The sequence below is a fragment of the Balaenoptera musculus genome, chromosome 15 (genome assembly GCF_009873245.2).
Source record: "Balaenoptera musculus isolate JJ_BM4_2016_0621 chromosome 15, mBalMus1.pri.v3, whole genome shotgun sequence".
In the NCBI taxonomy this organism is placed as follows: domain Eukaryota; kingdom Metazoa; phylum Chordata; class Mammalia; order Artiodactyla; family Balaenopteridae; genus Balaenoptera; species Balaenoptera musculus.
Window position 1 is genome coordinate 73,054,332 of NC_045799.1, and position 13,414 is coordinate 73,067,745.

At 39.2% G+C, this 13,414-nt stretch overlaps 1 protein-coding gene and 2 non-coding genes across 3 annotated transcripts; all 3 read left to right on the forward strand.

Annotated features, from left to right (window-relative positions):
- Positions 1–3,743: 3,743 nt before the first annotated feature.
- On the forward strand, positions 3,744–13,396 carry CCT6A (chaperonin containing TCP1 subunit 6A). The gene is made up of 14 exons (XM_036824449.1): positions 3,744–4,003; positions 4,461–4,524; positions 5,951–6,085; positions 6,947–7,120; positions 7,665–7,768; positions 8,387–8,497; positions 8,729–8,888; positions 8,976–9,058; positions 9,724–9,820; positions 10,136–10,283; positions 10,706–10,839; positions 11,394–11,496; positions 12,675–12,747; positions 13,001–13,396. Exons 1-14 carry the CDS (start codon positions 3,867–3,869, stop codon positions 13,071–13,073), a joined length of 1,596 nt encoding a protein of 531 aa, XP_036680344.1. The 5' UTR covers positions 3,744–3,866; the 3' UTR covers positions 13,074–13,396.
- LOC118882113 lies at positions 6,681–6,814 on the forward strand. The gene has a single exon (XR_005016668.1). It is a non-coding gene; the product is annotated as a small nucleolar RNA SNORA22 (small nucleolar RNA).
- LOC118882109 lies at positions 10,332–10,471 on the forward strand. Its single transcript, XR_005016664.1, has one exon. It is a non-coding gene; the product is annotated as a small nucleolar RNA SNORA15 (small nucleolar RNA).
- Positions 13,397–13,414: the final 18 nt, after the last annotated feature.

The window sequence follows — 13,414 nt, forward strand, 5'->3', positions numbered from 1 at the left end:
TTAAATTGGATTCTGTGTGAGTTTTTCCCAAGCACCAATTCTCAGAAACCAACTATCTGATTCTCTACCACCAACTGGGTGTCCAGCAACTCAATCCTGACACTATCTGGAGTTAGGGCAACCCCCACAGTTAAGGGTTCAGACCCACAGGAATGCCTCCTCAGACACTAGTTGCAAGTCCCAGGTCCCTAAGCTACCCACACTTCTGTCCAACTTGGCTACAGATTCGGGGGTTCCCACAAAATCCCCTCCTTAGGGGAAACTGAAAAATTTTGAGACTGACCCACAACTCAGGAAATCACCTGACTTAGGTTTAATAGCTTATTAGAAAGGATACAACTCAGGCACACCCAAATGGAAGAGGTGCACAGGACAAGGTACTGGGGGAGTGATGCAGAGCTACCATGCCCTCTGGATGTACCACCCTGCCAGGACATCAATGGGTTCACTCACACTGATTGTTCAAGCATTTTTATAACCCATCTCCAGCCCCGCTCCACTCTCCAGAGGTTGGGGGCACGGGGCTGAGACTTCCCATCCTCTAATCACATGTTTGGTCTTCCTAGTGACCAGCCCCCACCCTGAGGCTATCTAGGGTCCCTACCTTGACTCACCTCAATAGCACAGACTCAGGTATATTCTAAAGGGGACTGTAATGGATAACAAAAGACCCTCCTATCTCTCAGAAAACAAATGGTTTTAGTTCTGTTCCAGGAACCACGGACAAAGACCAAATATATATTTTTATTATATCACAGATTATCTCATTCCTTACCAAAATAAAATAAATTCCAAATGAATCAAAGATTAAAATGAAGCACAGAACCTTAAAAATACAAAAGAAAACATGGGAGAAATTTAAAAATATTTTTTGTGTGTAAAGCTTGTTTTACACAGTATAGCACAAAATTCAAACACACATAAAAGAAAAAAGATACAACTGACTACCTGAAAAAAATTTAATGTTAATTGGAAAAAAAGGCATAAGTACGAAATATAAATAACACTGGGACAAATTAATTGCAACACAGAAAACACAAAGAGCTCCTGCAAATCCATAAGAAACCAAATAGGAAAACAGAAGACGTAAATAGTTCACAGAAAAAAACCTACAAATGGCTCTTACATATAAGATATATGCTCAGCCTCACCCTCAACAAACAAAACTATAAGGGAGTTCCCTGGTGGACCAGTGGTTAGGACTCGACGCTTTCACTGGTGGGGGAACTAAGATCCTGCAAGCTGCACGGTGCAGCCAAAAAAAAAAACCTAAAACTTTCAGATACCATTTTTCACCTATAAAACTGGCAAAGATAGAAACAAAATGTTCAACATTTTGAGGATATCCTTCCTGTCCTTTATATATATAAATATTTAATATATATATATATGCATTTTTTTGGCGGTGCCATGCGGGATCTTAGTTCCCCGATCAGGGATCGAACCCGTGCCCCCTGCAATGGAAGTGCAGTCTTAACCACTGGACTGCAAGGGAAGTCCCCTAAATATTTAATATTTTTATGAAATCATATGTGCATATACATGATTTCATAAAAATAAGACACTGGACATACTTTGTATATTTCATATTTTCATGTATATAATTCTGCATCCCGCTTTTATGGATAGATAAATTGGGGGGGCTGCAAAAATTATGAATTTTTTTAATATAGTCAATGTTAATTTTTTTTTAAATATTTATTTGGCTGCGCCAGGTCTTAGTTGCGGCACACAGGATCTTTTAGCTGCAGCACGTTGGATCTAGTTCCCTGACCAGGGATGGAACTCGGGCCCCCTGAACTGGGAGTGCGGAGCCTTAGCCACTGGACCACCAGGGAAGTCCCCAGTGTTAATATTTTGATGCATATCCTCTGTCCTTTTGTGTATAGATGCATGGGGAATGGTTAAAAAACTGAGAACATATTATACATGCTATTTAAAACATTATTTTCCCCCTTATTTATGTTATTAAAAATGTTTCATCACCTTCTGCATGGACTTTTCAACCCCTTTCTTTCTGATTGCCTTATTCTCAGTCTTCTCCCTTAGTTCATCCTCCATTCCACCTCCAGTGGTATCTTCATCACTAGTTCTTTGGGTGGGTTCTCACTGCTGGCAGGCTTAGGCCCAGACTTCTTAATAAGCAAACCAGGCCCTAACAGTCAGGACGAGCTACTTCACCAGATCTGTCTCTTGCAAACTTTATCCACCCACCTTCCGCTGGGCATGCCAGGCCCTTCCACTGTCGCTCTGTCTGATATCACTCTCCTAAGCCCTCTTCTCCTGCAAAGTATCTATGTATCATTCAAAACTTACCTCCTCCAAGAAGCCTTCCCTGATACTCCTTGTTAATACCTTTGTGCTCAGAGCACTGCATTCATCCCTTAAATAAAACATCCTATACTTTACTGTCATTTGTTTACAAGTTTATCTCCCTAACTAGGCTACCTGCTTCTTGAGGATTAAGGATCTCCAGAACTAATCATGCATCTCCTTCTACTGTGTAACTCAAACTTAGATGCTTTTGTGATTCTCAAATACACAAAGCCACTTAAAAGCATTTTATACCACGGTAGTCGCTAGGAGAAGACTGGGAACAACCTAAATGTTAACCAGTAGGTGACTGGCTAATCAGGTCATTCTTATAAAGAATATCATGCAGCTGTTAATAAGAATGAGGAAGACGTATTTGTATTGATATGCGACAATCTCCAAGACACTTTAAGTGTAACACACCCAACAGTGCGTATTATAAATTGCCATTTTGTGGGGGGGAAATTTCTTATATTTATATACGTATTTATTTAGAAATTCAGAGAGCATCTCGGGAATTCACACTATCTGAAGGAAACTTATGTAGCTAAAGGTACATGCCAGGAGGAAATTGAACTAGAGGAGGGAGGAAGACCTTTCACCATATACCCTTTGGCACCTTCTGAATTCTGAACAGTTTTAGTCATTACCTAAAAAATAAAATACAAAACATTAGCGAATACCTGGTATCCAGGCAGGGGGGCGTGAATGGATACTAGAAAACACTTGTGGACATCTTTCAGAATAAAGGAGTCCTCTCAAAGGCTGGACACCACTGCTCAACGAAGTTTGAGTTTTCAAAACTGCCTTGAGGGCCTGAAGCCTCAGCACTTGTGTCGTGTGCCCGAAGGGTGGACTGACTCTTGCTTTCCTCAATTGCCATCGCACCAATCAGGTAGCTTTCTAAAGGCTTCTAGCACTTTCCAACCTCGCATTATATCTCTTCGTCTTCCTTACGCCTAAAACACCTAGGATACTGGGCGAGGGGTCCTTATCAAGATCCACTTTGTAACCCCCACAGCACCTAGAACACCGTCCAGCACACAGTACACAGTCAAGAAAACTAGTGACCGGTATTGAAAGCAGCATGGCGAGAAAAAGGGAAAACGGGCTCGAGTGGGGAGGGAGGAGGCCCACCCTACACCCTGCGGCCGGAGACGTCCGGGAAGAGCAGCCGCCTCTGCCCTCACGCCCTGACGCACGCGGCCAACAAGCCCGCTCCGCCTACGCCCTCAGGTCCGGGGTCAGCAAAACCGGGCGCTGGGCAGTTCACGAGGGCCCCGCGAGCCCTGGTTGCCGGGGGAACACGCTCCTCCCGAGCGCAATGGGCGCCGCGGCCAAAGCGAGGGGCGGGGCTACGTGCGGCCGCGACCCCCAATGAGCGGCACCGGCCGACCCGAGGCCCAATGGCGGCGGCGCGCGGGCACGCTGGAGGCGGGCCCGGCGCACCCGACTTTTCCAGAAAGACCCGGATAGCGCCCTCCCGGCCACGCTGAACCGGCTCTGGGCCTTCCGGACGCCGGGTTCCCCCATTTTCTTTTGCTGGGTCAGCTATGGCGGCCGTGAAGACCCTGAATCCCAAGGCTGAGGTGGCCCGAGCCCAGGCGGCGTTGGCGGTCAACATCAGCGCGGCCCGGGGGCTGCAGGACGTGCTGAGGACCAACTTGGGGCCTAAGGGCACCATGAAGATGTAAGGCGCGGCTGGCGGGGAGGGCTGGGCGGGCACCGCGCACCTCGCGCTGTCGCGGGCCTGCGCCGGCGACCGAGGCCTGGAGCCCGCCGCCTTCGGGCCTCTGCGCTCGCCGCGGTGGCCTTTCTTCCCCGCATTGTCCCGGGTCGGTCCTATTTCTTGCCCTGGCTGTTTCCTTGGTGGTCGATTACGTCTCCGCCGAGAACAAAGCTGCTCGCGTGCGCGGCGCGGCCTCCCCCCCCCCGCCCCCCACGGCGCGCTTGGGACCTAAGAGACCCTGAGGACTGTTCCCCAGACGGGGGGGGGTGGGCATTGCACCATTCCTGTTACCGGAAGCAGAGAACCAACCCTTGGCCCCAGCTCTTGAGGATCTGGGTAAAGCCCAATTTTTATGGGCCTCTTAATTTGGTCTCCATTGAAAAAGTCACACTGTGATTCATTTCTGCCCATTGAACAGGCTTGTTTCTGGTGCTGGAGACATCAAGCTCACTAAAGATGGAAATGTGCTGCTTCATGAAATGGTGAGAGGCTGCTAGACTAGGTCCAAAATGTCTTGGTTTTGCATAGTACATTTGATTTGTAGGAAGACTTTTACTATTCGTTTACAAAGTAGGAGAAAATCATTTTCATTCTTCTCAACAGGTAGTTTTCCAGATAACGGAAGAAGTAGAAAAAATGTAATCAGTACTGTTGTTGACAGTACAGTACAGTGAGGAGCCTTGGAGTCTAATGAACTTCCTTTTGAATCCCCTACCCTTGCCATTTAAGGTCTTCGTTAAAGGGTTTTAATTACTAAAATTCTAATAAAAACTGAGAGCAGTTGACATAATCAGGGAGGCAAAATGCAACAGGATGGTTATACTTTTTCAAACAGCACCTCTTCTGTTGTATCACACTTCACCACCAATTGGAGGAGAAATAAAACTACCATTTTTAAAGTCCCAGTGACTAAGAATCTGAGGTTACTGAGAGGAGCAGTCATTTTACTCATCCCTAAGTTTCCAAAACCTAACAGTTCAAATCTAGAAAAGGAAATGACTTGCCTATGTTTGAGTTTAGAGTGAAATTTAGGGTTTTGATAATAGTGTATCATGCCTTCAACGTTCCAGGTGTTTGTAATATCTTCAGTAAAGAATAGCTAACCTAGAAGGTGTAGTTTTTGTTTGGTGGCTTAAGTGGTGGCCTGTGCTAGCAGAGAACAATAGAGTCATAGTTAGTTTAAACTTGATGTCAGAAAAGCCGTCTCTACATGACTTTTTAAATTTTCCCTAATTGAATGAGATAGTCTGCTTAGATTCTTAAAACTGTGGGTGTCCCCCAAATACATAAAAGACTGGACAACTGTACAGGATTAAAGGAGTATAAGAAGACAAAAGCAGTGCAGGAGCCGTGTTGGAGCCTTTGTAATTAAGAATCTGTGGTGACAAACATAATGAATATTCTGTTCTCCAAAACCTTTCCAGAGTGACTTAGCATCCATGATGATCTTTGCTAAAGAGGCTAAGTTTTTCTTTTCTCTTTTTTTTTTTTTTTCATTTTAATTATTTGTTCAGTGCCAAGTAAACTGGGCAGCTAGGCTTTCATTTAAAAGGCACTTGGTTTATTCTCACAAGAATCTTAAATTTGTCATAAAGAGGCATGCATGGAACATGGATTTGAAATTATTGCTCTTACTTGTTAGTTCTATCACCTTGAGTTAACCTTAACTGGGTCTCACATTTCCTCATCAGTAAAGTGGAGATAATCTGAGAAGGAAACAAATTTATATATGAAGGTGTTTCTGTCATCATAAACTGATAGCTAATGGTGAGTTTTTAATCAGAGTAATATGTAGCTGTACACTTGGGCATTTTGTGCAGATAGATTAGCCCTTCACACATTTTAAGGTATATTTGGACTGTTTTCATTTTTAAGTTGTTCCACAAATTTTTTTTTCTCTACCTGCAGCAAATTCAACACCCAACAGCCTCCTTAATAGCCAAAGTAGCAACAGCCCAGGATGACATAACTGGTGATGGTACCACTTCCAATGTCCTAATTATTGGAGAGCTCCTGAAGCAGGCGGATCTCTACATTTCTGAAGTATACATGATTCTCGTGTTTCTGTGATATTTTATTGTGTATAGGAAATAATCTTAGTTTTACTTATAAAAACTGATATGCTAGTAGTAACTGAGGCCATATAATAGAATGTAAAGAGCATGGGGTTAAATATGGGAACAAGGGTCTGTATCCTACTCTGACACAAATTTACTATGATCCTGGATGAGTTGAAGAATCTTCCTTGGCCTGAAAGGTGTTTTTTATCAAGTTGCATTGCATATACAGTTTTTATATGCCTATAACAGATTAATAATTGTGATCTAGAAATGGAATATTCAGGATTAGGCATATTTTTAAGGAAAAAGCTAACAAAAACCTTGAATTTAAATAAGAATACTACAACTTTTTTAGCCCTCAGTAGTTCCAAGGTTAAAGCAAACCTCAGTGAATACTAATCTGATGTTAGGAAGAATTTCCTGGGAAGAGAGAGAAAGCAGACTCTTAGTCTCCCTGTTTATTTTATTAGTAAATGGTGTGAATTAATTTCATATCACCTATAGGAAAGATATAATGGTCCTACTGACTGCCAATTGTTATGACACAGTTTTGAGTTTTGGGCGTTATCCCTTGTGGTTTGCACAGTGAACACCCAAGTGTGCTTTATAGTTCCCTTGGCTTTGACTCTGTGCTAGAGCAATGTCTGTTCTTTTCCTCTGCATTGAAAGGACTATTTATCCTTTTAAATGTATTCAGAAAGTCAGCACATTATATTAATTGTGTTTAAGGGTATGAATGATCCAGAATATCCCTTCATAAATTTGCTTTATCGTGAACTATAGTTGCATCTAACTGAAGGTCTCTGTTGTTAGTGGCGGTTTTGTAATTGTGTGTTTATTACAGGGTCTTCATCCCAGAATAATTACAGAAGGATTTGAAGCTGCAAAGGAAAAGGCACTTCAGTTTTTGGAACAAGTCAAAGTAAGCAAAGAGATGGACAGGGAAACACTTATAGATGTGGCCAGAACATCTCTACGTACTAAAGTTCATGCTGAACTTGCTGATGTCTTAACAGAGGTATGTGTTAAATTTTGTATGTGTCTGGTACATTACACCTATACTGAAAACCCCTGGCAAGTGGAAACATCAGTATTCTTGCTAATTCCAGTTATAGAATGCCATCTGAAGTCTTCACAGTACCATCCTGTGTGGAGTAAGTAGGTTCATTTTTGTGGCAGTGATAACCTGATCTGTGGCCCTAAAAATAGAAAAATAAGTAAAGTGAGAAAATCGTAATAGCATACCTGGCCAGGTTATGAAGGTATAATCAGAGCTTTCAGTAAATGGAGTTTCTAAAATGGAGATTTCCTTATTAAAAAGCTACTAATAGTAGAGATGTCAGTGATTCTGTAGGTAATTACAAATTGAGGTTTCAGAAATGTAGATGACTTCAGCCCTTTACAAATAATGCATTCTATTAGCGTGTAAAAAAAGACTTAGATCAGTTCAGAGATTTTTAAAGACGAGAAGCTGTCTGCTTTAAACTTTTCTGAAGAATAAACAACATAAGTGTCTCAACTTCTGCTAGTCAAATTCATTGAATGGTTATACTCTGTTGCAGGCTGTAGTGGACTCCATTTTAGCCATTAAAAAACAAGATGAACCTATTGACCTCTTCATGGTTGAGATCATGGAGATGAAACATAAATCTGAAACCGATACAAGGTAGGTGGTAGAATACTATGAAATAAAAAGAGTGTTTACAAACTTGGAGGAGTTTATACAATACATATATTTTGCCTGTTTTTTTTTTTTGTCTTTGAATTAACATATATTGCCTAGATGAGTATTTCATTTACTCAGTAGTATCAGTATTTCCTCTTGAAATGAAGTTAATGGTATAATGTATTTTTACATAGAATGATTCTGGAAAGTCAACTACATCAGTCATTTGGCATTTATTGAACCGAGCATGTGGGAGACTTCAGGGAATTTTAAAGAAAATTATTTCAAAGACCTAGTTTGAAAGCATTTTTTAAAGGAGGTGATCACAGTTTAATAGCCTACCAAACTTGTGACTATTTCTCTGCGGAACCTTCTGCACAAGACAGGGTTGTTACTTTCATTTGAATGGCTTGTTTTTTGTCATGTTCTGGAATTCTGCTTTTTCACAATTGAACCTTCCTTGGTATTACCCAAAAGTCCTGTTCAAATAGCTCAAGAAATAAAGCTGATTGTGTGAAAATTATCAATACTGTCTCAATTCAGTGTTTTAGTTTTGTTAGCATATGTTACACCCCATCTGGAAATCAATAAGAATATATTTTTTATGTGTTGTAACAGCTTGATCAGAGGTCTTGTTTTGGACCATGGGGCACGGCATCCTGATATGAAAAAGAGAGTAGAAGATGCATACATCCTCACATGCAACGTGTCATTAGAATATGAAAAAACGTGAGTTTATATATAGCTCCTTAAAAATGGAAGAGAGGTGGAAGAGCTTGATATTTGGGGCAAGTCACTTTTTTGTGAGACTCAGTTTCCCTGCTGTACGGACAATAATGCCTCAATGGGGTTTCAGAAAATTACAGGAAATAGCCTCTGAAAACGTACCAGGGGTGGAATTGGAGCTCGGTGACTATTTGCTAAATATTTCCTCCCCTTTCTGTAACTTCCTTTTTTTAGAGAAGTGAATTCTGGCTTTTTTTACAAGAGTGCAGAGGAGAGAGAGAAACTAGTGAAAGCTGAAAGAAAATTCATTGAAGACAGAGTTAAGAAAATAATAGACCTGAAAAAGAAGGTCTGTGGTGATTCAGATAAAGGATTTGTTGTTATTAATCAAAAGGTGAGAAATTTTGTTTTATAAACTAGTGTGTATCTATTTTTATTTTAAAGGTAAAATATTGAAACTTATTTTTTGTTGTTGTTACAGGGAATTGACCCCTTTTCCTTAGATGCTCTTGCAAAAGAAGGCATAGTAGCTCTGCGCAGAGCTAAAAGGAGAAATATGGAAAGGTACGGATAGCAGATTATCTGTGTGACATGAATTTCACTTATTTTGCAAGTTAACTTAGATTATTCCTTTTTTCCCTCTTCTTATTTTTGTGATTTTCTTATTTTTTATTGCGATAAAATATACATAATATAAAATTTATCATTTTACCTGTGTTTTCCAGGATCACATTTCTTTTTAAGGATAATATTCCATTGTATGGGTATACCACATTTAGTTTCGTTTATTCATTTATCTGTCAGTGGACGTTTATTTGGGTTTCTACCTTGGCTGTTGTGAATAGTGCTGCTATGATTGTTGATATACTTGTTTTATTTTTAAATGATGACCTATACAGTACATATTTTTCCATGTCAAGAGACAGCATCAAGGGTTTCAGAGGAATACTTTCTTCCAAAGACCTCACCATGATGAAGAGCTCTGTGCACCTTTAGATTTCATATCAGAGGAGTATTTGCTGACTTAGGAGTGGTTTTAATGGAGAGTTAGGAGAAAAGACCAGTTTTCAGCTAGTTGGTGGTGAATGGAAAGGCTTAAGCTAAAATATATTTTAGAATATGATTTTCACATGTAATTCTGAAAAAGACTGCTTTCTAAAAATATTAATCTCTAAACATAACTAATAAAATTCCTTCTGCATCTCCCTTAAAACACTTGAATATTTCAGGCTGACTCTTGCTTGTGGTGGGGTAGCCCTAAATTCTCTTGATGACCTAAATCCTGATTGTTTGGGACATGCAGGACTTGTCTATGAATATACATTGGTAAGTGTATTTTCTTTCCAAAATAATACTACTTTTTGGCTCATGAATTCTTCAGTAGTTAAAAATTCATTCAAACTTTGGATGATATTTTTGCCTTGTTAATATACATTTTGATGATTTATATGTAGTAATGATAAGCCATTGATGGGAAAATCACATTTCTTTTATGTGACTTTTTAAAAGAAATTATTTGCTTTAATGTGATCAGTGCTGTGCCCTATTAATATGCTACTTATTCCTTCATAAGGCCCTCTCATCTGGTCATTCATTGCATAACCGTATCCTGGTTTTTGAAAATACTGTCTCTTCACACAGGGAGAAGAGAAGTTCACCTTCATTGAGAACTGTAACAATCCTCGCTCGGTCACATTATTGATCAAAGGACCAAATAAGCACACACTTACTCAGATCAAAGATGCAATAAGAGATGGCTTGAGGGCTGTTAAAAATGCTATTGATGATGGTAAGATGGTCACTGTATTTAAATTGTATTCTTTTGCTAGTCTAAAAGGCATGGCTGAATACTGTGTTCTTTTTATCAGTAGTTTACACAGCCAGACACCATGCAAAAGTAAAGTTTTACCTTTAAAATGGCTATGATGGTATGCTAATTTTTTTCATGGCATGCTGTTGTTAAAAGGGGATACAAATAAATGAACTAATACTAAGCTTTCAGGATTTTCCATGTGCTAGTTAAATCATTCTGCTGTTTGATATGTTGCCTGTATTGCTTTCAAATGTAATATTAAAATTGCTGTGGTTATACTGAATTCTCAAATTAATGGATTTCCTGTGTGTGTTTTAATTTATATATTTTCTTAAAATTGCCTCTGCAGTTTTATTTTCTTTGTAGCTTAGCATTTCTCTCTTCCTCCCACCCAACAGGCTGTGTAGTTCCAGGTGCTGGTGCAGTGGAAGTGGCAATGGCAGAAGCCCTGATTAAATACAAGCCCAGTGTAAAGGGCAGGGCCCAACTTGGAGTTCAAGCATTTGCTGATGCATTGCTCATTATTCCCAAGGTGTGAATGCTTTAACTGTTTTCTAAACTACACCAAAATGATTCATCTGATGAAAACTTTTTGCTAATGTGGGTTTTTTCATAATGTGGATTTTGAATAAATAGGGTTCATCAGTTTTCACCCTAACACTAGAACAGGTATTTCTCATTATCTAGATGTATTGGTTCCTCTGGAGGGGAGGCTTGAATATCTGATGTTTCAGATGGCAAGAGATAGCTGTTTTAAGAGGGTTTGCAGTGTAGGGGTACAAGCTTGCTTTTTGTTTTTGTTTTAAACTAAGGTTAATACTGTGATTTTTCTATTGTATGCTTATTTAGGGTACAGTTTATGACCAGTGTATTGCCGGGCTTGGGGTGGATTAGTGAGTTTGCTGGTAATGTATATCTAGTCATTCTCTGAAGTGAACATAAATACCAGTCTGTTTTCACTTACTAAAGGTTTGGTTTTTTTGTTTTGTTTTTTTTTAACTATTAATTGGAAATACTGTTCATTTATTACAGACTTGACTATCTGTTATTAGGTCCTGTCTTTTAAATAAATTTTGTTTCCTTTAGGTTCTTGCTCAGAACTCTGGTTTTGACCTTCAGGAAACACTAGTTAAAGTTAAAGCAGAACATTCAGAATCAGGTCAACTTGTGGGTGTAGACTTGAACACAGGTAAGGAGGATGTGACTATTTGTAGGGGGTGAACTAGATACTATAGGTGAGGTAAGACCAGGAAGGATAAAAAAAATGGGAGAGAGAAGAATCTTAGAGTTGCTTTTGCTGTTTCACACCAGTGCTATCCAGGATCTCTGGGTTCTAAAGTATGATACAAAAATGTAATGACTAGATACAGAAATAAAGGGAATCGAGGAGACATTTGAATAATTTAGAAGAGTACGGATTTGTTGATATTGCTGAGTTGTGGTAGGTGGTTTGGTTAATGTTGAAGGGTTTCATGTTGAGCTTGCTTTACTGTTTTTTATCAGGGACTTTGATTAAAATGATACATTTCATGATCATACTCATGGGTGAAAAAAGGCTGAGGATAGCAAAAAATGCTGGAAGAGGGAACCAAATCTAATAAAATGAGTAAAGCCCTGATCTTAGGCCAGTGTAATCCAAATTATACAAGTACAAAGTGGAAGAGAGATAACTGAGATACATCTGTGCAGTATGTGTAAGACCTATTGTGAACAGCATCATTTACATTCAAGTTAATATAAAAGGTTTCTTTAAATTAACTTTTACTGTAGTATAGTTGATTTACAATGTTGTGTTAGTTTCTGCTGTACGGCAAAGTGAATCAGTTATACATATACATATATCCACTCTTAGATTCTATTCCCGTATAGGTCATTACAGAGTATTGAGTAGAGTTCCCTGTGCTATACAGTAGGTTATTATCTATTTTATATATATATATTAGTGTGTATATGTCAATCCCAGTCTCCCAATTAAGTTAATTTAAAAGGTTTCTGGAATGAGGGTAGTGATAAGCCTGTTTTGCCAGATTATAGTTCAGGTGCTATACTTTAATATGGACAAATAGGAACGTCTCCAGAAATACAGAGATGTTCAAATATTTGATAACCAAATAGAGCATTCCTATCACTGGAAGCATTCTAAGTAGAGGTCAGCCGCTCATCAAAGCTGCTGTGCACAGGAGTCATGGTCTGGAGTACAACATTGGGCTAACTGAGGAACTTCGGGTTATCATAGATAATACTGGAGGAAATGAGTGACCATTGATGAGTAAAGCAGCACAAAATACCCTTTTTAGTTCTTTCAGACAGTATTCTGATCTTATGACCTGCTCTATATGATTTTAAGAATACTGGGTTACTTTTCAGGTGAGCCAATGGTAGCAGCAGAAGTAGGCGTATGGGATAACTACTGTGTAAAGAAACAGCTTCTTCATTCCTGGTAAGTTTGGGAAAGCCAAAATTATAACATTTGGGGAATATTCATACTCTTTAAAATTGGTATGTTTTGTTTAATTTTCTTTCCGTAAGAAAAGGTAATCAGTCAAAAGTAGCAACTAAGTGAGCCTTCTATGTATGGAAAGGAAAGGGGAAACTTGACTGGATATAATTTGTGCAATTTAGTTGGAGATTGAGTTGAATTAGAGTTCATACCTCAAACCTGAGTAGTCTGATTTTTTTTCCCCCCTTTTCAGCACTGTGATTGCCACCAACATTCTCCTGGTTGATGAGATCATGAGAGCTGGAATGTCTTCTCTAAAAGGTTGAATTGAAGCTTCCCTTGTATCATCTGAATCGTGAAGATTCTACAGAGTGATCCTAAGAATATAGCTATGGAATTTTTGTCCAAGCTTCAGATGATTTTCAAAGGATTTTCTTTTCCCATATAAAAAAAGGAGAGAACACTGGCATCTGTTCAGATTCTGAAGTTCTGAAATTATAATTACAGTATTTTTTAAATTGCACTGTAGTGTACACATACAGGCCATACTTACCAATAAACAGGATGTTTTGCTTTAGCTTCAGTGATATAAAAATACATGTTAGATAAGCATATATTATCTACTGTATTAAATATTCCTTGAAAAACATTTTAATGGTTTAATAAT

What these genes read in the sequence shown, in the direction of transcription:
- CCT6A (XM_036824449.1), top strand. Translation starts at nt 3,867, where the DNA reads ATGGCGGCCGTGAAGACCCTGAATCCCAAGGCTGAGGTGGCCCGAGCC. An exon ending in CCTAAGGGCACCATGAAGAT is followed by an intron (nt 4,004 to 4,460) that starts GTAAGGCGCGGC and finishes CCCATTGAACAG; the next exon opens with GCTTGTTTCTGGTGCTGGAG. An exon ending in CATTGCTCATTATTCCCAAG is followed by an intron (nt 10,840 to 11,393) that starts GTGTGAATGCTT and finishes TGTTTCCTTTAG; the next exon opens with GTTCTTGCTCAGAACTCTGG.